Source organism: Micromesistius poutassou (assembly GCF_964030765.1).
Source record: "Micromesistius poutassou genome assembly, chromosome: 9".
NCBI lineage: Eukaryota > Metazoa > Chordata > Actinopteri > Gadiformes > Gadidae > Micromesistius > Micromesistius poutassou.
Window position 1 is genome coordinate 10,825,212 of NC_140279.1, and position 24,333 is coordinate 10,849,544.

A 24,333-nucleotide genomic window follows, 5' to 3' on the forward strand; every position below is an offset into this window, starting at 1 on the left:
GAATTGATGATCAGTGAAATAAGAATCAAATGGTGTTGTTTTGTACATCTGGTCTAATACAGGTAACTGACGTCCTCTGATTGGCTCAAACAGGTGCCAGATCATGTCATGTGACACTGTCCACCAGACCATCTGACACTTGATTTGAGCCAATCGGTAAAGGAGAACCCATGAGTTGTGTTGCAGTCCAAACCAGCAGCAGTCACTGCATGTCATCTGGTTGGCGACATGTCACCAGGGAGCAGGTTTAACTGAAACATGACGTTTATTGCCAGTCCACCGCAGGTCTTGTGGACCGAGACGAGGAACTTTTATGCGTCTTGTGATGGCGGCTTGCTAAAGGAGGTTTCTGAGCGTTGATGCCAGATTATATTTAACTTGTTGCATGGCCTTTCCATTGGCTGTTAATATAAGCCTCCTGCCATTGGGTCTGTGCTCGGCTGGGCTCATCAATCAGTCTGGTCCAGTCGCTCTGGACTCAAAGTAACTATTTGAAGTGTGTTTTCTTTGTGTGGAGATTTACCCCCTGTATTTTATACACAATAAGTGGGAAATACTGACAATTCTGTGGCCCATTATTACATATTTCTCCCAATGAAAACAAGACAATATTAGAACATTTTATTTATATATAATGTGTCTATGTATTAGGCCTTCTTTGAGCGCTTGTTCAAGTCAGATGCTCTGCTTTTAAAGCCTGGGTTAAAGGCACCTTTGAATAAAAAGGTTTAATTAGTGGGACTGGAGCCCAGGGTGTCTCATGAGGAAACGCACAACTCTGATTGCATTTGGCTTGGACTCTTTACTATATTATCCTAGCCTGTTATTATATTGCAGTCTATCACTGCAGGCGTCAGTTGTTAAGTAAGGTCCAACAGGAGACATTGTTTTTGTCCATGGTTTGAGCACAAAGTAGCCCTCCAGGATTATTAAAAGCACTTATATTTTCTTTTTGGGTTCTGAGTTTAAAGAACTCCAAAAATATAATCACATGTGGCCCTAATCCTTTTCCATAGAGTAGCGCTCTTGCAAACATAAGAAGTATTCTAACAATGGCCATCTATGACGAGATGTGTCTATATGTCAAAAAGAAACAAATCAACTCAAACTCGGGTTTGAACGAAAAAAACACCAACAATTATGGAAAGAGACTAAATGAAAAGCGCCACACAACTTGCTAGCTATCTGAATGACCAGGAAGTTTAACCGGGAACCATGTTTTATTACAGTCCTTCTCGTGTTTTTATTTTTATTTTTATTAGTTTTATACCGGCTTTATAACGGGGTTGGAAGAGTGCCCATAAAAATAACAAGGCTGTTATCCAAAGTTAGCTAATCAGAACCATTAGTCACGATTATGACTAATCGTGGTGTCGCTCCCTTCTCTCTCCGACTTCCCCCCATGAACCTCCCAAGTCTCTCCCATGTTAGCCCTGCATGGTCGCTACAGTATATACTAAAAAGTCGTATGGCCTGCTGCTGGAAAAGAGTAGAAAGGGCTTAAATACAGCAGCATGACGTCGGGAGGAGCCCCCAGCCTCCCGCTGAGCCTGGCCCCCTCGGCCCAGGATCGCTTCCTACGCCCCTGCAGGCCTTCAGGGGGACACGGTCTGTAGGTTCCTCCTTCAGTGGGGTCCGGTCTGGAGGTCTCTCCTTCAGGGGAATAAGATCTGAAATGTTCTTGTGTTGGAGAGCTACGCGTCACGTTTATCGGGAAATAAAGTGAGAGAGAGTGCGTTGTGTTGTGTTGTGGGAGGAGAGTTCGCTGACGACATCAAGCACTTTGATAAAGCCCTTCTGAGGAGGAGGAGGACAACCTGAGCGCACAGCAGACCTGCACGCAGAGAGAGACCAGCACCTTCTGGACATCATCATGGAGTTATATTCCAAAGACATGAAAAAATCCAAGCGGCTGTTCGGGAACATCAAGGTATGCTTCTCTTCTGTTGGAGCTCTGATTTGTGACTATAGAGCGGTGTGGTGGAGGGAGTCTCAATAACATACCTGCAGGAGATGTGCAGATAGGAGATGTCGAGATACACATCCAGTCAGTGTTTCCGTGTGGTTATGTCTCCGGAGCTCTGCCGAGAACAATCCCTCCAACGGTGAATGGGGATGCATGAATGTCTGAAGCACAACTCGGAGCGCAGGACAGTGAGACTCCGCTGAATGTGATTCTGCTGATCAGTGCAAACAGTTGTCGATCATAAACGAGCATTAGTCGCGTCTGTGAGTTTGTGAGGTGTAACTTAACTGTAAAAGTAATAAGTAATAATAAGTATTGGGTACGAAAAGAGAAACTAAGATTTTCAAATATATATATTTTAAAGTTTTAAATAACCTGCTTACTGGTGCCGAATGTAAAAAAAATAATAATTAGGGAGCTTAAAACTTCCTAGACCTACCTTTTACTATACTGAAATATTTCGTTTTGAATGTAAATTAGGCCTACCTGAAATTACATTGGGTAATATTAAAGCATATATTAGTAATGTACTACATTTATTAAAAGAGTAATGTCTTTTTCAAGGTCATAAGAAATATGGCCCTGCAATTTATAAGTACTTTTTGTTCTTTATAGGCCTACAATATACACTATATATATTCCTATATACAATATAATCATAGCCCTGTATACCATACTCACTTTATATAGTCCTATTCTATATAATCACTATACATAGACATATATAAAGGACAATTGAAATAGCCATACTTGTTATGTCCACCAGTGCTGAAGGTATTCCTGTGTGGGACGATTATCAGCAATCAACAGTATTTACAGTAACTACTGGCCAGCTGATGCTAATCACAGCGTATTGACAGTAGATGCTGATTGCAGTCTGTCACCGCAGGCGTCAGTTGTAAAGTAAAGTCCAACAGGGATGAAGGGAATGGCTGCAGCCTTAAACACAGCAGGAGTCTTATTCCCCCCTACGGTCTGGTGCTCACCCAGAGAACACAGCTCGTCCCTGGGCCAACCAGCAGCGAGGGCTGCCTTCCTTTACCCCCCTGGGGAGCAGAGGCCCATTCCCCACAGCCTCTGAGCCAGGCGCGGGTGTCTGTAGGTTCAGCTTGAATCCCGATGCAGACTTTTCTGCTGCTTACTCACAGACCCTGATCTGGACCTTAACCAACTCAAACCCTTGCCAGAACATATATATATATATATATATATATATATATATATATATATATACTAACTAACTAAACTTTGACGTTTCAAATTTTCCTCCAAACATAACCGTCTGTAATGTAACACACACATGTAACTATTTGTTATGCATCCAAATAAATAATGAACCTATTCATAATCCTCTCTCTGCACCTACAGTATATATAAAGCAACATGAGGCAGATCAATGATGTCCTATACATCTGAATCCAGCCTCAGCCCTCGCTGTGCTGTGGTGTTAATGCAATATTTCCTCAGAGTCCGAGGTCCATCATTACTCTTTCTGTGTTTCAGAGAGAGTGCGGGGAGGTCTGTGTGTTAGGTAGGCCTACCACTCACAGTGTGTTCAGACTTTGCGGTGAACCTGCTCTGCAGAGCCGGTCAGACATGGTCTGCTGGAATCTGTCTTCTGATGGCAGCAGAATAAGCTTTTCAGCACTTTGTGTTTGCTGTCTTTCATCACTATTTGTCTTCGGTGCGACTTTGACTCTGCTCTGGCCTTCACCTGCGTATAAAACACGCAGTTCCTTTCCCTCTTGTGTTTTGGTTTAAAAGAACGCCGCACTTGTTCCCTGTTGGATTTTAAACGTGGTGTATTTAACAAGACAACATGGCCGCCTTTAGATTCTGTTACAGTAAGGCATTTCATCCTCAGTGCTTTATTACATCTTGAACAGACACACAGCAGTAGAATAGGCCCATCGTTGATTGTATGTCAATATTAAAACAGAAGAATATTATACAACGTAGATATGCCATAAGAGTGTATATAACCTTTTTAAGATCGCTTTCACCACATAACCTCCCTCCCTTCTCTCCCCTTCCTCCTTTTTTATATTTTTACTTATATAAGTTCTTATTAAATTAATTTATTTTGTGTTCACTCTGTAAAGCTTCTTTGAGTATTTAGAAAAGCTCTATAAATCAAATGTATTATTATTATTATTATTATTATTATTATTATTATTATCATCATTATTACAAGATATCATGGATGAGTTCCATCTCGTGGGAGATTTACGAGCCAGAAGTTATTCTGAGGGGTGAGGGTCGCGTCCTGGCGGGGGCGGGGAGGGGGGGTCAAGGTCAGAGCTTTGATCTTGATCCTATTGTGCAGAAGAATGTTGGGAGATTGTTCCTCCTCAGCAGGAAGTTCTTCAGATATATCAAGGCTATAGCGAGCCTTTCCATCGCGGTTCCTTGTTTTGCTAGAGAGCTGGGAGCTGTTTTCCTGTGTTAAAAGTACTTCCTGTAGGAAGCCAGGGCTGTCTGGGCTAATGGTCCCAGCGCGTGTCTCCATGGGGGGTCGTCATGGAGATGTGAGGAGGGACTTCCTCCAGGTCTCCACACCCGGCGACGACCGCTAGATACGGGGCCCACGGCCCCCTACAGTGACTTATGGCTCCTGCGGTCGTTCATAAGTCGTTCATCATCTTAATATGAGAGTTTGGTCAATAGTGCATTGTGGGTCAGAGCAGAGTTCAGCAGGGAATATTTATTATATACTGTATGTTGGATACATTAAACATGCTCTACAGAATTATACATGATACATCTATTTGATGTTTCAGTTATTATAGCTGTTGTTTGTATATTATACATATTGAATATACATTATACTTTCATCTATATAATAAATGTTCCAGCTCTGAGCTACATCTCTAAGTTCTCGTACCAAACATTGATTAATTAATCACAATCAGGCCCTCATAAATATTATGCACGCTAATAAACAGACATCAATGCATTCTGTGAGTCTCTAGCAGAACAAACGTCCTGTATAAATATCCCTCCCTCTGTATCAACACAATATGAGATGTTTGGAGGCTGTGGACCAGCGTATCGCTCCACCTCCTCAGGGTTTCTATCTGCTGTCGCGTCTCACCGTGCGAGGGTTCGACCGGCCGTCTGAAAGCTAAATATTCTCCCACAAAGGCCAGCGACCGGCGTCTAAACATTTGGACAATCAAAGAGTTTGGAGTTGGAGAGAGGGAAAGGGAGAGAGGGAGGGAAGGAGAGAAGGAGAGGGAGAGAGGGCGCAAGCTGACGTCCGGGGGGGGGACGGGAGCAGAGCGCTTTGTGTTTGTTAACGAACCAGAAGTCTGTGCTTTAATGAGAGCATTCTCTGGTCCACAGATGAACCAAGAGGCCATTCCCTCTCTGTAGCCCTGCTGTCGCTTGCTCTCTTGCTCTTGAGGGAGGGGGAGAGAGAATCAGTGAAGTTGAAATACAAAGAGGGGCAGAGAGTCACTGAGAGTCAGTGAGAGAGCAGGAGAGAGAAGGAGAGAGGAGGAAAGCTAGAGAGAATGAAAGAGAAAGAGACAATCTGTGAATTTGTCAGTCTTTCTCTCTTTTTCCCTCTCTATCCAACTCTCTTCTGCTCCCTCTCTGACCTCTCTCTCTCTCTCTCTCTCTCTCTCTCTCTCTCACCCTCTCTGTCTGTCTTTCTCTCTCTCCCCTGTTCTCACTCCTTCCTCTCTGTCTCTCTCTCTGTGGACTAATCCCATGTCTCTCTCTCATGGACTAATCCCTTGTTGTCTCTTAATGAAAGAACTCCAAATCCCAGCATACCCCTGGGCGACCCCAGTGTATTGAAGCTGTGTACGGTCTGTTTACGAGGAGCCTGTTCCATTTGTTTGGTGTGCAGCCAGCGGGCCACTTGGCTCTGTGCCTCTGTGTGTTCGGGGGTCAGAGAGAATTATTAATATTTAATCAAACGAAATACCAACCAGAGAATGCCAAGCAGAATGTGAAGTATGTGGCTTTGTTATTAGGATTTTGATGTTGTGACGTCAATACAGCCTTTCCATGCAGTGTGTTGTAACTAGTAACCATTCTTATCAGTTGGTATCAGGTCCACCGGCTAAGACCGGTTAGTTTCCCTTTTCCTTCCCATCTTCGGGAAACTCGTCTGTCGACGTCCAACCGACAGACGAGATGTTGCTAGGCGACCAGCCGTCTTGTGTAGTGTATGTGAAGTGTGTTAAGTGGACTGTGTTTACAAACATTTAAACAACACTTGGTGATGCTTTACGCGCTATGTAACACCTCCCCTAGTGGCTGAGCCCTGTATCACAATCAGTCAGCTGTCTATCAGGTGGACCCTGCTGGCATCGGGTTCGAGTCGCAGACGCACCAGAAACACAGACATCCAGCAATGTGCATCCGATTCTCGAAACACGTCCTCCCTTTCACTATGGTCAGCTTAGATCAAGAGGTAGAGCGGGTTGACTGGTAACCGGGAGGTTGCTAGTTCGATCCCCTAGCTTGTTATGTTTCTGATATAAGTGAGGACTTCTTCGTTGGTGCGTTGTCGAAAAGTCACAGGCTGCTCAGTTTCCGCATAAAAATTCCTGAAAGTCGGTAAATACATGGAATCCTGAATCGGATCAATGCTATTTGTCCGACGTCGTAGCAGGGGGTGCAGACCATGATTATTTCCCAGCTCGTGCAAACACCTGTGTGTGTGTGTGTATGTCTGATAGCCTCCATGTCATGGAAATATTAATCAGAACTATAATACACAATTATAAACCTTGCATTAACCTTGTTTATATAATTACTAGTCAATCTAAAAGGAACTGTTTACATTCTCCTTGGACTTTAAGATAGCACCCTTCCTCTCTCTAACTGAGAAAGGTCAAGGTAGTTCAGATTTGCATTCTCACTGGAGCCACTGAGGCCAGGCCAATCGACTGACTTCTTTGTTGTGTAGATTTAGTGTATTGCAACCCTGTTTAACAGACTTGCAGACATGTCCACTTCCCCATAGTGTATTACAAATCAACTTGGCCTCTCCCGCCAATCCTAAATGCTCCAGAATGGTCACTCCCACTTACCTTTGTTAACTGTATATTCCCTACCCACAATGCAAACGTTTCCCTTTAAGAATCTTGTTCACCCATTGTCTCACTGAATGTATCCTTGGTAACTTTGCTGCTTGTACTTTCCCATGATCATGCTCTAATATTAAATCAAATATTTCGCTGGCCGACGTGTCCTAAAAAGAAGTTTCTCTTCATCACTCCCTCTATGAGGAGCTGGCCTGGCCTGACCCTGACCCTTGACCTCTGCCCCCAGCTGTTCGTGCTGTGTCACGGCCTGCTGCAGCTCACCCAGCTGCTCTACAGCTCCTACTTCAAGAGCTCCATCACCACCATAGAGCGGCGCTTTGGCTTCAGCAGCACCTCCTCAGGAACCCTCTCCTCCCTGCACGAGGTGAGACACTCACAGTCAACCTCTCTCTGTCTCCCTCTCTCTCTCTCCTCCTCAGGAACGCTGTCCTCGCTGCACGAGGTGAGACACTCAGTCAACCTCTCTCTGTCTCCCTCTCTGTCTCTGTCTCCCTCTGTGTCTCTTTCTCTCTCTGTCCCCGTCTCTATCTCACTCCCTCTCTGTCTCCCTCTCTGTCTCTGTCTCTCTCTCTTTCTGTCTCCCTCTCTGACTTCCTGTCTCTCTCTCACTCACACTCAAATTAAATGTATTGGCAAAGCATTATTTGCATGACAAACAAACGTTAACATTGTCAAAGCAGGTGAAAAATTAGGAGGTCAAAGTATAAATCTCTCTCTCTGTCCTCAGACAAACAGTCATCCTCTCTCACTTTCTCTCTGTATCTTTCTCTCTCTCTCTCTCCCCGTCTCTCTTTCTTTCATTATGTTGCAACCTCCATCTCTTTCTATCATTTCTCTCTTTCATTCTGTCTCTGCGTCTCTTGATTTGAATGACGAAGAGAACGAGAGGCAGAGAGTTGAAGGTTGTGAGGGAGGGAAAGGGGGGGAGGGAAAGGGGGAGTGAGTATTAAAGTGTGGTGAACAGAAGAATAGAGAGAGAGAGAGGATGGAGAGGGAAAGATGGAGCGAGATTATTGGAATTCCTTTCCTCGACATTAAGTCTTCCAGGTACATGTGTTCAGACAGGAAGGCATTTTAATCACAGAGAGAGAGAAAGAGAGAGACAGAGAGACAGACAGAGACATAGTGTGTGAGAGAGAGAGAGAGAGAGAGAGAGAGAGAGAGAGAGAGAGAGAGAGAGAGAGAGAGAGAGACACAGACAAAGCGGTAGTGACAGACAGGGAGATAGCGAGAGAGAGACAGACAGAGAGAGCCATTGGAAAGATAGTAAAGAGAGAGAGCATGAACTCTCGCTCTCGCTCTGCTATCAGAGAACACACAGGTCCCAGATCTGTGTCTCTGATAGCACAACAGCAGATCAACAGGAAGGCGAGGGAGATCTGTGCCCCCCCCTGCTGTCTGGGGGGTTGGTACAACCCGGTGTCTGTCCGACCCCCGCTGTCTGGGGGGTATGGTTCAGCCTGGTGTGGTCTTTGAGCCATGTCCTCAGGCCCAGTTAGATAAAACCCGTCCAAACAACATGAGAGAGTTCACTTGGCCTCGTAAATGTTCTTCCGTCGAGTGTTCCCACTCAGATACTTGGAATCGGTTTGGTTTTAGTAGTATTGTGTTCATTCTTATTTGGGTCATAGTTCGTCAGAGAAACACTGCAGCAGTAAATGGGATAGACCGCTTGAAACGTGATACACCCCTGGATGTGCAAACAGCTGATATATGAAAACATTGTGTTTGGTGTGGAACAGTTGTTCAGAACTCTGGGGAACCTCTGCTCACATGGACAGCTTCTCATGGTCCAGCACCATGTGAGCGTTAAGAGCTCAATAAGGTTCTAGGTCTTCAAGACTCACTTGTTCAGAGTTCACCTAGACTTTGCATAGCCACCCCCCTTGCCCCCCACACCCCTCTTACGCACTTATTGTATGTCGTACATCCTGGCACTTAAAAATAGTACTTTTGTACTATTGTGTAGCATCCTATTCCATCTATCTCTGTTGTATACGGGAATGGGTTAACCTAGCGATTGTTATTGCTTGGCACTAACAATATTCTATGAACATCCTTACTGTACTGACAGCGATATATTGTTGTTTCTCTTTCTTCCAACAAATGTACTTATTGCAAGTTGCTTTAGATTAAAGCTTAATGCCCAAAATGTAAATGTATGTTCTTAAGTGAGAAGTCTGTTGACTTCTCACTTTACGTTACTTCACTTACTGAACCTGTGTGTGTGTGTGTGTGTGTGTGTGTGTGTGTGTGTGTGTGTGTGTGTGTGTGTGTGTGTGTGTGTGTGTGTGTGTGTGTGTGTGTGTGTGTGCACCATGTGTTCCTAGGTCGGCAACACCGTCCTGATCGTGTTCGTGAGTTACTTCGGAAGTCGGGTGAACCGTCCGAGGTTCATCGGGATGGGAGGCCTGCTGATGGCGGTCAGCGCCCTGATGCTGACACTACCTCACTTCCTGTACCCCGCCTACCAGTTCGACTCTGTGCTGCACGGTAAGACCACTTCCTGCCACACCTCCTCCGGTCGAGGAGGATGGGGAGGACCCCGGTCCCCGACCGAAGTCCACCTCCTCCTCCTGTCGCCGTGGCGACACCGTGGCTGTAGGTCTACGACACACAGACCACCGGAGACCCACGTTGCCGTCAGTCACACGCCTCTCCAAAGCGAACTCTGTCTCACGATGTTGTTCCTGCTGCATTTTCAGAGGATGATGGACTCTTTTAACATTTACATTTAGATTCAGGGCATTTATCAGCCGCTTTCATCCAAAGCCGCTTACAATAGGTACATTTGTCAGAAGAAAGAGAAACAACAATATATCGCTGTTGGTACAGTCAGGATGTTCATAGAACCAAGTGCAAGGCACTAACAATCACTAGGTTAACCCATTCCCTGTATACAACAAAGATAGCTAGGATAAGACACTACACGATGCTAAGTACTATTTTTAAGTGCAGGACGTTTTTGAAAAACAACCTCAGAAAAAATATTTACAGGATTTTTTTCTAAATAACTCTCTCAACCCAGAAAACTAAAATGAGCAAATAAAATAACTGGTAACCCAACAAACATACACTAAGTGCGTACATTAAGGAGGCTCAAACTCGCATCCTATGCGAGTTTGAGAGTTTGAGACTAATTCAGTGACGTCTTGATGACCAGACGTCACTGAATTAGTGACTTTAGTTGAACTTTGGTTGACCTTAGTCTACCTGACTTTTAGTCAACCTTTATCTCTATCTCAGAGTCCTTAACCCCAGCACTGGCGTGGAGCCCCACTCCGTATCTCCGGCTGCGTTTCGACTCCTCAGGCTTTAGTGTTCATGATCAGACAAAGCAGTTCAGGGTCCACAGAGCTCCCAGCGAGTCGCCAGGGTAAACACATCTTTAACAGCGGAGCAAGAAAACAAATGATTATCGCTCTCGGAGTTCAGTGATTAAGATCGCTATGATCTGTTGGCGGCGGTTTGGCCTGCGATGCGTTCCAGGTCATCTGCAGATCGCCTGCAGGTGCGCTGGACAGAAAGCCCGCCTAAATCAGGCGCAGACCCTTAATCTCTGTGCTGAGGGAAGATTCCAAGGAGATTAAAACCAATTCTCCCCTCGCTCGCTCCCACGGCCCGCATAACCCCCGCCGCAGAGGACCAATCAGGGGGCTCGGAATATCTCAAAATATCTCGAAATATCTCCAGGAAATGAAGCCGTCAGACTGTCTGCCTCGACTTGTCCTTCACTCGCTTCCGTCCCTTGTTGTCTACCTCGTCCTCCCCTCCGCCCTCCCTCCTCGCCCTCCCTCACTTCCCCCCGTCTGCGTCCCGCCCCAGACCGCCATGACCTCTGCAGGGTGCCGGCCAACGCCAGCTCCCCGGACGAGTGTGGGGCGGGCCAGGAGGCGCTGCGGCTCAGCGACTCCCACCGGGTGTGGCTGCTGATGGGCGGGGCCCAGCTGCTGTTCGGTGTGGGCTCGGTGCCCATCCAGCCCTACGGCCTGTCCTACATCGACGACTTCGCCGGCGCCGCCAATGCGCCTCTCTACATCGGTGAGTGGGGGGGAGGGGGGTGAGTGGGGGGGAGGGGGGTGAGAGGGGGGAGGGGGGTGAGAGGGGGGAGGGGGGCGACCCAGGACGCGGTCTCAGGCCCTTCCTTTTGTGTGGGGTGGTTCTGAATGACGCACGTGTCCCCAGGACCAGGAGAAGCATGGTCGTGGGGGTCGTGACCCACAAGACCATGGTTCTCACCTGTTCTTCTCTGGTCCTCACCTGTGGTTCTCTTTCTGGTCCTCACCTGTGGTCCTCTCTGTGGTTCTCTCTGTGGTTCTCCCTCTGGTCCTCACCTCTTCTTCTCCCTGTTGTTCTCCCTCTGGTCATCACCTGTTCTCCCTGTGGTCCCCAGCCATCCTGTTCGCCGTCTCTGTCTTCGGGCCTGCGTTCGGCTACCTGCTGGGCTCTGTGGTTCTGCGGGTCTACGTGGACGTGGACAAGACCGGATCAGGTACCCCCACACACCACACCCCATAACCAACCAATCACATACAAGTAGACTGCAACAGACGGAAAAAGACGACAACATGAATAGCAGAGATTACATTTGCATCTACATTGAGGGCATTTAGCAGATGCTTTTATCCAAAGCGACTTACAAGCGACTTACTTACAAAGTACATTTGTCAGAAGAAAAATATAATATATATATATCGCTGTTGGTACAGTAAGGATGTTCATAGAACCAAGTGCCAAGCAATAATAATCACTAGGTTAACCCATTCCGTCTATACAACAAAGATAGCTAGGATAGGATGCTACACAATACTAAGTACTATTTTTATGTGCCAGGACGTACAACATACAATAAGTGCATAAGAGGGGTGTGGTGGTGGGGGGGGGGGTGGGTACACTATACGTGTACCAATACGTGCACCATGACTTCCTCTGATGGATTCTGTCTGTTCTCAGTGACCCACCAGGAGTTGACCCCCAACGACCCCCGCTGGGTGGGGGCGTGGTGGATGGGCCTGCTGGTCTCCTCCTGCTGCCTGGCCCTCACCTCCATCCCCTACTTCTTCTTCCCCCGCAGCATGTACGAGGAGAACCAGGTAAGAGCCTCTGCCCTCTGCTGCCACCTGCCGGCGGAGCCAAGTCATTGCAGTCATACAATTTATTTGTATATTCTCAATGTTTTTTACATGAAGACACTTCATTTGAGCTACACTTTAGATATTCACCCTCTTCTCACATGTACTTACACTTGTCCTTATACAAGTCTGGTGCATATTTAAAGGTTTAATATCATAATAATATTTCAATGTTTAATATTGTTATAAACGTTGTAATCTGTACATGTCTGTGTTTGTCAGGTGAATGGGACTGAAGCGACCACAAGACTGGAGATGGAGGAAACCAAGAAACAAAAGTCGTCTTTGTTGGACTTCCTGAAGAGTGAGTTAGTGAGTGACCAAGCGAGTTGCCCTTAGTGAGTTAGTTTGTTAGTTAGTGAGTGAGTTAGCGAGTTATTGAGTTAGTTAGTTAGTAAATGAGTTAATGAGTGACTTATATGTGTGTGTGTGTGTGTGTGTGTGTGTGTGTGTGTGTGTGTGTGTGTGTGTGTGTGTGTGTGTGTGTGTGTGTGTGTGTGTGTGTGTGTGTGTGCGTGCGTGCGTGCGTGCGTGTGTGTGTGTGTATACAGGTGTGCATATATTGATGTGTCTGTGTGTGTATATACTGATGTGTGTGTGTATATATATTGAAATGTGTGTGTATATGTGTGTATATAACCATTTCCGTGTTTGTGTCCCCAGTGTTCCCCAGTCTGCTGGTGCGTCTGCTGCTGAGTCCGTTCTTCCTGATGCTGGTCCTCTCCCAATGCTGCTTCTCCGCCGTCATCGCCGGCATGGCAACCTTCCTCAACAAGTTCCTGGAGCACCAGTACAGCGCCTCCGCCGTGGATAGCAGCCTGCTCATTGGTGGGTCTGAGTCTCTCTGGATCAGGGATAGATAGTGCTCATCTATCTCTCTGGATCAGGGCAGATCAGGGATAGATAGTGTTCAGGGTGTCGAATCCCTGCTCAAAGCTTCTGGGTTCAAACCCCCATGGCGGTAGTCTGCCTGTAAGCATCCTACACGTATCTATTTATAAATAGTCTGTGTTTGTTGTTTTTTGTCATTAATCGTTTAGAGGTCACTTTTTTTTGTTTGTAGTCTATATGTATTTGTATTTGTAGTCTTTGTATTTGTAGTTTTTATATTTATTACGATTTATAATCATACTTATTTGTCTGCAAGTAGTTCATTTGTTCGTATTCTTCTATTTAGTTTCTTTGTAGTCTTCTGTTGTCCATTTACGTTGAAGTCGATGTATTTGTAGTATCTTAACTTGTAGTCTATAGGTCTATGTATCTCTAAATGGACCCCTCTGATTGGCTGCCGGCTCTGCAGGTGCAGTGAACCTGCCCGCGCTAGCGGTGGGGATCTTGGTGGGCGGGATCATCATGAAGAGGGCGGGGCTATCGCTGAAGGCCATCCCCCGCTTCTCGGTGGTGGTGCTGTCCATCTCGGCCCTCCTCCTCGTCCCCGTCTTCTTCATGGGCTGTCCCTCGCAGGACGTATTCGAGGTCAACCACGCCCCCGCAACACCCCCCGGGTAAGACCGGCCCCTCTGGGTCCACTTTAGGTGTTGTTTGTCGTTTTGTGTTTCTGCTTTAGTTTTTTGTGTTTCTACATTCGTTTTTTGTGTTTGTTTTCTGTCTTTGCGTTCATCTTTTGTCTTTGCGTTCATTTTTTGTGTTTGTTAGTTTTTTTTAGGGTGGGGCAGGATAGTGCAGTCGCATGGTTGGACTCCAGAGGTTGTGGGTTCAATCCCCAGTGTCCACAATCTACCATCATTCTTGAGCAAGATAAACCACCCGATCCTTAAAAGGCCCTTATTCTACCTAGCAGGGTCAAAGGTCGTTGCTGATGTGGGATGTACTGTTATTTCCAAAGATCCTCACTCTCTCTGTTCTCTATCCCTCTCTCTCCCCTACCTCTCTTTATCTCTCTCTCTCAACCTCTCTCACTCCCCCCCTCCCTCTCTTTATCTCTCTCTCACCTCTCCCCCATCTCTCCCCCCCCCCCCCCCCCCCCCCACTCACAGGTCTGTCTGTTACTCTAACTGCTCGTGTCCCGAGGGAGGGTATAACCCAGTATGTGGGTCTGACGGTGTGGAGTATGTCTCCCCGTGCAACGCCGGCTGCACCAACTTCACCCGGCACCCAAACAACACCTTCAAAGTCCAGGTGAGCCCCCCCCCACCTCCCCTCTGTCCACTAGGGGGCCGAGTCACCCAGGGGTCAAAGGTCAGGGGTCAGGTGAGCCCCCCCCCCCCCCTCCACCCACTAGGGGGCAGAGTAACCCACGGGTCAGAGGTCAGGTGAACAACAATAAGGAACAGAAGCTAAAACTGTGCTGGAAGACATCTGACAGGAAATGAAACAACACTGTTGGCTAATCCAGAAGCTCTTCAGTGCTAACAGGAAACAAAACAACACTGTTGGCTAATCCAGAAGCTCTTCAGTGCTAACAGGAAACAAAACAACACTGTTGGTTAATCCAGAAGCTCTTCAGTGCGGTGTACTTTTTAAATCTGTATCCTCATATAATTTAACATCTGAAGAGAGACAGAATCTGCTGGGTCAACACAACAACCCAATCAATAACGCAATCAATATGTAATTAGCCATGGAGCGTAGAGTGGGTATTCCAGAGGGGAGCAGCGCTACGTGTTAGCATGTTAGCTAGCCTAATCTACAGCGGGGTGGAGGCGGGGCGACAGGCTGACGGAGTACCAGTCGATCGGTCGTAGCGCAGGGGTGGTGGTTCCATGGATTAATCCCAGTAATCACTGGTTGGTGGGGACTGGACAGAAGCCTATTAGAGGTCAGTGCCGAGACTGGATAGCTGGGTTTTAAGACCCCCAGGGCCTCCATAGGGGGATACCAGCGGCATGCTAGCATACTAGCTAGGCTAACCCATCCTTACGTAAGTTAGGGTGGGTTTCTTTGTGTTCCTCGCTGGCTGTGTACGTTTATGAAGATTTAGCGCTTACAGAATCTGAATCTTTAGTGTGTTGTTTATACACTCTCTTCTCGTGATATTGACGGGTGACTGTTTCGCCACTTGAATGTTTCTGACGGATCAGCCTACCAGTTGGTACAGTCCACTGGGTTGCCTGGTAGGCTGATCATGCATCTTAGTGGATGACCCCCACTTGTGATGTCATCAAAGGGTCAACATTGCAACGGCTTGTCCCGACCGACACCGTGTGGATGTGTGTGTTTGTGGTCCTCAGGTGTACACCAGCTGCCGGTGTGTGGCCGACAGCCAGGCCCAGGCCGTGCCCGGACACTGCCCCAACAGCTGTCCTCACCTGCTGCTCCCCGTCATGCTCACCATCTCATTGGCCGGCCTGATCGCCAGCCTCTCCCACAACCCCATCTACATGATGGTTCTCCGGTACGAGACCAGGGAACACTCCCAATGCAGCCACTGGTTTGGATGTGAAACTGGGTTCAACTGGGAATGATATTTTAGGGGGTGTACATATCGGGGGTTAGGGTGCTTAACTGGGTTTGAACCCAATGTCAACAATGTCCGGACCTGTAGGGTTTCTAAAGTAAGCCGCCCTAACTCATACTTTCTCATTCAGGACATATGTACGGTAGAAGCGCCTTCTAAGATGATTATCGGTGCTGACTTGGGTTACCATGGTCACGAATTGTAAAATGTGATTCATCTGTTGACGTATTTCATTGACGTTGTTTTCAGAACCGTTCCGCCCGAGGAAAAGTCTTTTGCCATCGGAATCCAGTTCATGCTCATGAGGGTTCTTGGTAAGGAACTACATACTTAAACGTACATTTGAACATGTTAAATTATTAACATGTGAACAGACGTTGTGTTATTAGCCATTACCAGAAGCGGTATTCCCTTGGGGAATTTTTTTTGCACTGCTGTTCTGAATCAATGAATGTTTTGAGAAACATGTTGAGTGCGCCGTCCAGAGGCTAGTAACGTGATGCTAACGCTAACGTGTCTTCAAGCATGGCTTCCTGCTCCTGCCCTGTTCGGCATGGCCATCGACTCGTCCTGCGTCTGGTGGAAACGCAAGTGTGGCAGCAAGCTGAGCTGTGGTTACTACGACAACAACACATTGAGGAACAGGTTTGAAGAAGCTGGTCACGTCTAATGTGTATTGCTGTGTGGTAACGTGTGTTGGTGTACCATTGCTAATTCCCAGTGATGTTGGACGGGCAGTGCTGACACTGGCTCTGGGCCCCCTGCAGGTACCTGGGTCTGCAGCTGGCCTTCAAGTCCATGGGCATCGTGTTCCTGGTCATGCTGGGCTGGAAGATGCGGAGGACCAGAGAGTACAGTCTTGAGAAGACGGAGGAGGGGCCGTTGTAACACGGACGGCTCCACCACCACAGCCCGCCAGCTCACAGCCGTAACAGTGCTCTGCTCTCGCCCCGGCGCTGTACAACCTCCTGTAACGAGGCTGCTGCGACGCTGAGAATTCATGATTTTCACCGTTACATTGGCTGTTGTTACACTGGCTGGTTGTTACACTGGCTGGTTGTTACACTGGGCTGTTGTTACACTGGCTGGTTGTTACACTGGCTGGTTGTTACACTAGCTGGTTGTTACACTGGGCTGTTGTTACACTGGCTGGTTGTTACACTGGCTGTTGTAACACTGGTTGTTGTTACGCTGGCTGTTGTTACACTGGCTTTTGTTCCACTGCCTGTTGTTACACTGGCTGTTGTAACACTGGCAGGTGTTACACTGGCTGGTTGTAACACTGGCTGGCTCTAAGCTAATTTCCACTGCATTCTAAAGGTCAAAACCCTCTTTTTGACGAACTGTCCATACTTAAGCTGCGTTGATGGAAATGACACAAACCAAGACTCAAACTTTGACCTCAGTGCCATGACCTTGAATTACCTCCTGTTCAAAGTAGAATTAATTTTCATGATGTGTAATCCTCAAACTGGGATGTTTTTAGAGATATATTTTTAGACAGATGTTGAGATGCAGTTGAGTGTCAGGACAGATTGGGAGCAGACCAGTACACCACCGTCTAAGTGCCAGTATGATTCTTGACTATGTGAAGGATAAACGCGTGGATGTTCACAGGACTGTACCGATTCAGGTGTCTCGTTGCTACGGGCAACATTTATACTTTAGCTTAATATTTAAGTTCATCATGCAGATGTTTGTCTCAAAGAACTGAGGCTAATGTGACCGCCTATAATCATTGTTTGATACATTTATACACTGTTACTCAACACAATATATTTACAGTATCTTACTTCTACAAAGTAGGATGTTTACTGGCATCATGGATTTAGTTTTTTTATTATAATTGTGTATTATTGAAATGTGTATTTTGTTATTATAAAAGAGTATTTTTCCCGGATTAATAAAAAGTTTGAAATTACATGTTAAGTCTGTTCTAATGTCTGTCTGAGAAAGTCTTATCTGTATCAAGTTGTTTAACACGTTATAAAGTGTAGTCTACCGGACCGTCCACCTCCATCCTCCCATCTCCGTTCAACATGACGTCATGTCACCGGGCCGGGGGGAGAGAGCGGGGGGGAGGGAGCGGGATTGAGGAGAGGCCGCGCAGGCGCAGAAGCGCACACAAGGGCAAAGCTGGCGTGTGCAGCAGCAGCATTCCCATCACGGAGCGCCTTGACCTGAGAGAGAGAGAGAGAGAGACGTCGCATCTCGCAACCAGCCTCTCCCAGCAGCAGCAGCAGCAGCACCGCGCAGAGCGAGCAGCGGGGGTAACACAGCCGTTCTCCGGGTCTCGTCAGCTCATCGGAAGCCCCCTCCCCTCCCGAGATGTCCGTGGGCAGTGACTTTGGGAACCCTTTAAGGAAATTCAAACTCGTCTTTCTCGGGGAGCAAAGTGGTAAGTGTGGCTGAATTCTCCGGGGAAGTTGATCTCCTCCTCTTCCTCCCCTTAATCCCCCCTCGTGGGGGTGTTTGAAACCGGTGCACCTGCTGCGTGTTCCGGTCTCCCGGTCTGCGGGTCCCCGGTCTCCGTTCACGGAGACATGTCACGGGTGTGTGGTTCAAGACTCAAATAAGTTTGGTCATCCTCTATGTGCGTGTGTGAATATGGGTGGGTGGGTGGGTGCGTGCGTGCGTGTGTGTATGCGCGTGCGTGTGCGTGTGTGTTTATTTTGCCCAGACGGGTGCGGAGGTAATCGAACAATACAATAGGCAACAGTGTTTCAGGATGCACTTTATTGATTTATGATTCAACGCGATTCAATAAACCATCGTAGGCATCGCCTTGATATCCTGATGCACGACTTCTCGTTCCTGGACAAATTAATAATAATCTCGAAAATAATCGGAAGAATCGATCAGATCGATAGCCTGTGTGTGTCTCGCCCTGGGAGATTATGCGAGGCGGTGTGTGAATGTTTGCCGTGGATAAGTGTGTGATATCGCGGTGTGTGTGTGTGTGTGTGTGTGTGTGTGTGTGTGTGTGTGTGTGTGTGTGTGTGTGTGTGTGTGTGTGTGTGTGTGTGTGTGTGTGTGTCGGGACACACCCTGGCCGCTCATGACGTGGAGATAACTTGGGCTGCAGTGTCGACTCAGCTGAGAATGACTAAGTTGTTTGCGTGTGTTTTTTATTTCCTCAAGCATCTCAACGGTCTGTTTCAATGTGTTTGTCTCTTCCTCAAACCCTGCCGTGGTAGGAGAGGAGGACCCCTGCTCTGACACCCAGGACTGACTGGTCCTCATCACTGAGTAATGGTTCTGTGCTCAGGTCCAGTCACCCCCACCCCAGTGCTAGGGCGGCTTGTGGCTCAGGAGGTAGAGCAGGTTGGCTGGTAACCGGAACTGCCGGAAGGTTGCTAGTTCGATCCTCAACTCCTCCTAGCTGAGTGTCGAGGTGTCCCTGAGCAAGGCACCTCACTCTAACTGCCCCCGACGAGCTGGCTGTCGCCCTGCATGGTTGACACTGCCGTCGGTGTGTGAATGTGCATGAATGGGTGAATGTTAGGCAGTATTGTAAAGCGCTTTGAGTGGCCATTGGTTAGAAAAGTGCTGTATAAATGCAGTCCATTTACTGAGGGCCGCTGTTTAAGATGTTTTCCATTAGCTCAGGTGCCAAGGCAGCCATGATATACGGAGCATGTTGTGTTTAAACTGGACGGCGGTTCCTCCTCCTCCTGACAGGCGGTTGTGTGTCCGGGCCAATAAAACCAAGCGTTCATCACTGATGTCAAAACCAATTTGATCTTATCACAGTTACAGGCCCGGCTGTGCTCAGTCAGCCATAAACCCTTTCCAACTGTCAGGTGTGCCTTGGCATTTTTTCTCATACGTGCCCAAAATGGGTTGTGATTAAATCCTACTTTTATCTATTTTGATGAGTAATGTGGTCGTGTAAGGACAAACTTAATGTAGCTGTAGTCATCTGTAGGTTACACTATTCTCTTGTTAGTATTGTGAGAAATATATAAAGAACAAAGAGTCCTGTTAATTTATTTAATAGTTAATGTTTTCTTGTGATAGACATACTCTACACGGCAGTCATCAGAGAGGAGATTTTTGTTGCCTGCTTATAGAACAGGGGCTGGGCAGAGAACACTGCATTACAGAGCAATGGTAGCATGGAATTCTTTACCACGTTTTTTGGTTAATGAAACAAGTAAGATGGCCTTTAAAATTGTATTTCTTTACACAAGGTGTTACATGATTTCTTTTTGGCTTTTTATTCCTCCTCTTTTAAAAGAGGCTATGTACCTTTTCCTGTGGATCTCATGAAGTAAATAAGGGTACTATGACTATGGGTTGATCAGAACAGAATATAACCAACTTATATCAAGTAATGATTTTTATTTCCTCTTTTATTTTTATGTTTTTGTTTGTGTTGTATGCTGTATAAATGCATGTTTATGTCTAAAAATGACAATGCAATTTGTAACTTGACCACAGGTAGAAGAGCACTCGTCTGTGGATGAGATAGCTGATGTGGATCAATAAACAATTCAATTCAATCATCACCAGGTGTGTTGAGCTGGTACAGATCAGGCTGTCCACTAAATGACCAGACTGCTTTAAGAGATGGTTTTTAGATGTGAGGAGAGAGAGAGGGAGGAGGAGAGAGAGGAAGAGAGGGGTGGTCAGAGAGAGAGAGAGAGAGAGAGAGAGAGAGAGAGAGAGAGAGAGAGAGAGAGAGAGAGAGAGAGAGAGAGAGAGAGAGAGAGAGAGAGAGAGAGAGAGAGAGAGAGAGAGAGAGAGAGAGAGAGAGAGAGAGAGAGAGAGAGAGAGAGAGAGAGAGGTGGAGTGAGGTCAAGGCAGAAGGAGAGATGTACAGCAACATAAACTGAGAGAGAGTGAGCAACGGAGAGAGAGCTAGAGAGAGAGAGAGAGATGGAGAGCGAGAGAGAGATGGAGAGAGTGAGAGGTAGGAGACTACCAGAGCACCAGTGCTGTGTTCTCACCCAGACTGCACCGCAGTGCCAGGGGACTTTTATTTTCCTAAGCCAGTCCTCATCCAGACAGCGGCCCCGACCTCGGACACGTGATTGGACGATCTCAGACGAGGCCCAGCAGCCAGTGACATGTCAGTGGTAATTGGGGCGGGTGCCCAGGCAGGCGTGACGCCGCCGGGCCTGTTGGCATCATTTATTAATGCTCACCTTGGGTGTCTCAGTCCACACTAGTCCACCTCTGGGGGTTCAGACTATAGTCCACCTCTGGGGGTCCAGACTCTAGTCTCCCTCTGGGGGTTCAAACCATAGTTCCCCTCTGGGGGGTCCAGACCCACCGTCTCTGTGGTCCACACTAGTCTCCCTCTGGGGGTTCAGACCCTAGTCCCCCTCTGGGGGTCCACTCCAGACCCACCGTCTCTCTGGTCCACACTAGTCTCCTTCTGGGGGTCCAGACCCTGTCCCCCTCTTGGGTCAAAACCCTAGTCCCCCTCTGGGGGTCCAGACCCTAGCCCCCATCTGTTGTGACCCCGGCATTGAGGACAGCCTGGTTAATTCCTGGTTATGGTGTCCTCCACCTTGTCTGGCGGTCTTGGCCCGAGTTGTGGATCCTTGACTTCTAACGGATCCACCTGGTTTGTTTTGGTTGTGCTGCAATTATAAGTCTGACCCTTTCACCTTAGACCCTCTCGGTCCCTGGAAGGAGGGGTCCCTCTCCCTGGTTCCTCTTCAAGCCCCCCACCCCCCCCCCCCGGGTTCGGGGGAGTTGATCCATGTCCTTTAGAGAGCTTAGTGCGAGGGGGTGTGGTGTAACGTCGTATTGCCTGTGAAGCGGCTTTGTGACTGAACAGTGGAACCGATTAAGGCTGAACAAAGCTGACGGGAGATGGACCAGGAGATAGTTAGGAGGCAGCGCTGCTCTGTCTGACTCCACGAGAGCAGAGGGAGGAGAACCGCCTCAGCAGGTCTAAACCCATCAGACCCGAACGCCATCTTCCTCTGCCTCGGCGGTTCCCTCTCAGACTTCATCTTCTAAATATCGCCACGTCACCGTTGAGATTGGCAGCAGAAGGAGAGTTGGACCACAAGTCTGACTCTTCAGTCTCATTCTCCTTCGACAGTTGAGAGCGATTAGAAAGTAGGCAGTCTTGGACTGGAGTGACTCTGAACTAATGGTGTCTACATAAACCACAACCATAACTGCCTTTTATAAACCACAACTATAACTGTACAAACTAAACAACTGCAGTGTCTTTATGATCCAATAGTATATTGTATAATCCATGACCATAACTGCCCTTTGTAAACTATAACTGTCTTTATAGATCATAACTGACTTTATGGACTATAACCGACCAACAGCTTTTCTAAAATAAGGGTTTGTGTTTTATCTGCCAAATGACACGGCTGGAGAGCTACTGGGATATCTTTCATGGCAACATGATGTTTAGGAACACGACAACATGGGCTGTTGGTCAGCAGCTGAATCACTTTTCTTGAGACGATTTGAAACCGAAGCCACTAAAACCTCCCCTGCCAATAAGACTTTTTCAAAATACAGTTCTAATCACTTGGTGTTGTTCTAACCTAGCATTTCGAACAAGATGGCCGCCGGTGCTCAAAAGGCCAATAAACCTGCAGCACCCATAAACGCTTGTATTCGAGTGGCTGAACGTAGCGGGACTTTTGATTGCTGTATGCGAGATCTGTCTCATCGATGAAATACAGTTTCTAATCTCAGAGAGATGCGTGAAGAAAGTCTATTTCCTCAGCGGAGCCACTGGCAAGCAGGAGAGGAGGAATCGTCTCTTAAATAAAACATTCCTTCTCTTCTCTTGTCTCCCACGCGCTCAGACAAGATGGCAGAGTGTTCTGCTTGGAGGCTAGTCGGCAGAGAGGAGCGTTTAAACAATATAGAAACACAGAGTGGAGTGACAGGGGAGCAGGATGAATCCCAGGTAAACGTGTTTGAATGGGTGTTGGAGGAGGGGAGCCAGCCTCTCTGACCGGTCTCTGTCCCTCCTGTCAGAGCCTTTATGTTGGGACTCTGGTTTTATTTAACACTGTCAGCTGTTACTTCATAGCCGTCTGGATCGCTCGCTGACTGCTGCTGGCTGCCTTGGCCAGCCGCCCTGAAATATAGTTTGTCTTTGGTTAAATAATGGTTAGGTCAAATAAATAACGGATGTTTGAATATGTAATAAGAAAATGTACAAAATAAACATTGAAGTTATATATCTGACTTTGCTTCATTTAGATGTTTACTCTGAGGAGAGCAGGCTGCTCTGTGTGTGTGTGTGTGTGTGTGTGTGTGTGTGTGTGTGTGTGTGTGTGTGTGTGTGTGTGTGTGTGTGTGTGTGTGTGTGTGTGTGTGTGTGTGTGTGTTGTGAGGATGAGCTGGGCAGAGCCTGTAGATTTCATCTGCTGGTGTCTGGAGAAGTCTGTCAGATTCCACTTCTCTCCTGCAGGCGACCCCTCTTCCTCTTCCTCATCTTCCTCATGTTCTTTTTAAACCTCTCCTCCTCCTGCTCCTCCCTTACTTTCTCCTGCTCCACCTCCTCGTCTTCCTCAGTGGGTTTTCCTTTCCTCCATGTCTTTCTTCTCTTCTGTCTCCTTCTCCTCCCTCCTTCATTTGCCTCCTCCTCCTCCTCCCTTCACTTCCTCCTTTGTCCTCCTCCTTCTCCTCCTGATGGATGGGGGAACTGGAAGCGACTCTGGACAGTGTTGGTCTGATATCGATCGTCTCAGCTGCCCATTAATAGCGACATCATCCCTCCTCGCGCTTCATTCTCCGACCGGCTGTAGAGCTAGCTAGCCTGCCCAACGCTACACTACATAGCCTGGGGGTGCTAGTGCTCAGATTTTCAAGCCCGGGACTTAACATGTTAATAGGACATGAAGCGCTGCTTGTTTTCTGTCAGATCCAGAATGCTGTTTTTAGCCTGAACTTCGGTTCGCCTCATCAAACTAAGTTTGAGGTCTGATTACAGAAGCCTCATCGATAAAACACACAATATGGACTATACTGAGCATCAGACCCACAGTGAGCCATTTAGCAGACGCTCTCGTTCACAGGGAATTACACATGAGAGGAGAACAATTAAAGTCTGCGATCAATATTGGAACAACTACGGAAAATGCAAGCGCTGCACGGCCTGATGTCTGAAACAACAGCCGGGCCGAGAGCAGCTTCAGGAACCCCCAGAGACTGACTGGTCTATCTGGGGGTGGTCGATTGAAAAGCAGGAGTTAGTTCATCAAAACACAATAGTTCATCAAAACACAATGTGGAACTAAATTCTGTTCATGTATTCATGCCCCCACCGGCTCCACACGGTGGTGTTCTTGAGAAGAGGTGGTGTAATTAGTGAATGGATTGTTGTGGAGGAACTCAGGCTGACTGGTGGAGGGTCGGGGGTCGTTATGAGAGAGGTCACTGGAGGTCAGAGCGTAATTGATTATGAATTGATTATGAATTAATTATTAAATCATTATTACTTCCTAATCACTTATTGATTCCACTGCTCTCATTTTGGTTATGCAGGGAAATTTCGACCACACTTATTTGATGATCTTATCCTAGTAGTATTAATCAACTTTCTTCTTCTTATTGTGTTTTAGCTTTCATATTTTCCAAAGCCATTGTAATATTGGTTCTACTATTTCCTATCTAACACCATCCGGCTCCTGCCTCCCATCTCTCTCTCCTGCCTCCCATCTCTCTCTCCTCCCCTGCCGGGTTGGTTATTTCTCTGAGCCCCCTCCTTTGTGGCGGTTTGGGGACACAGTCATCTGTACTTCCCTGTGGAGACGT

At 47.3% G+C, this 24,333-nt stretch overlaps 2 protein-coding genes across 4 annotated transcripts in view; both read left to right on the top strand.

Moving 5' to 3' along the window:
- The first annotated feature begins 1,633 nt into the window (after positions 1–1,633).
- On the top strand, positions 1,634–17,500 carry slco2a1 (solute carrier organic anion transporter family, member 2A1). Its single transcript, XM_084473145.1, has 14 exons — positions 1,634–1,930; positions 7,256–7,393; positions 9,360–9,522; positions 10,855–11,070; positions 11,423–11,521; positions 11,983–12,122; positions 12,384–12,465; positions 12,825–12,989; positions 13,462–13,666; positions 14,159–14,300; positions 15,353–15,516; positions 15,829–15,893; positions 16,104–16,224; positions 16,347–17,500. Exons 1-14 carry the CDS (start codon positions 1,874–1,876, stop codon positions 16,465–16,467), a joined length of 1,878 nt encoding a protein of 625 aa, XP_084329271.1. The 5' UTR covers positions 1,634–1,873; the 3' UTR covers positions 16,468–17,500.
- A 407-nt stretch (positions 17,501–17,907) lies between these two features.
- Positions 17,908–24,333, top strand: part of rab6ba (RAB6B, member RAS oncogene family a) — a gene marked incomplete at its 5' end in the record, with an annotated part of 34,363 nt that continues 27,937 nt past the window's right edge. For all 3 annotated transcript variants that reach the window (XM_084472805.1, XM_084472806.1, XM_084472807.1), the window contains one exon: positions 17,908–17,977. In XM_084472805.1, coding sequence (XP_084328931.1) covers positions 17,908–17,977 — 70 coding nt within the window. The remainder of the gene's footprint in view (positions 17,978–24,333) is intronic.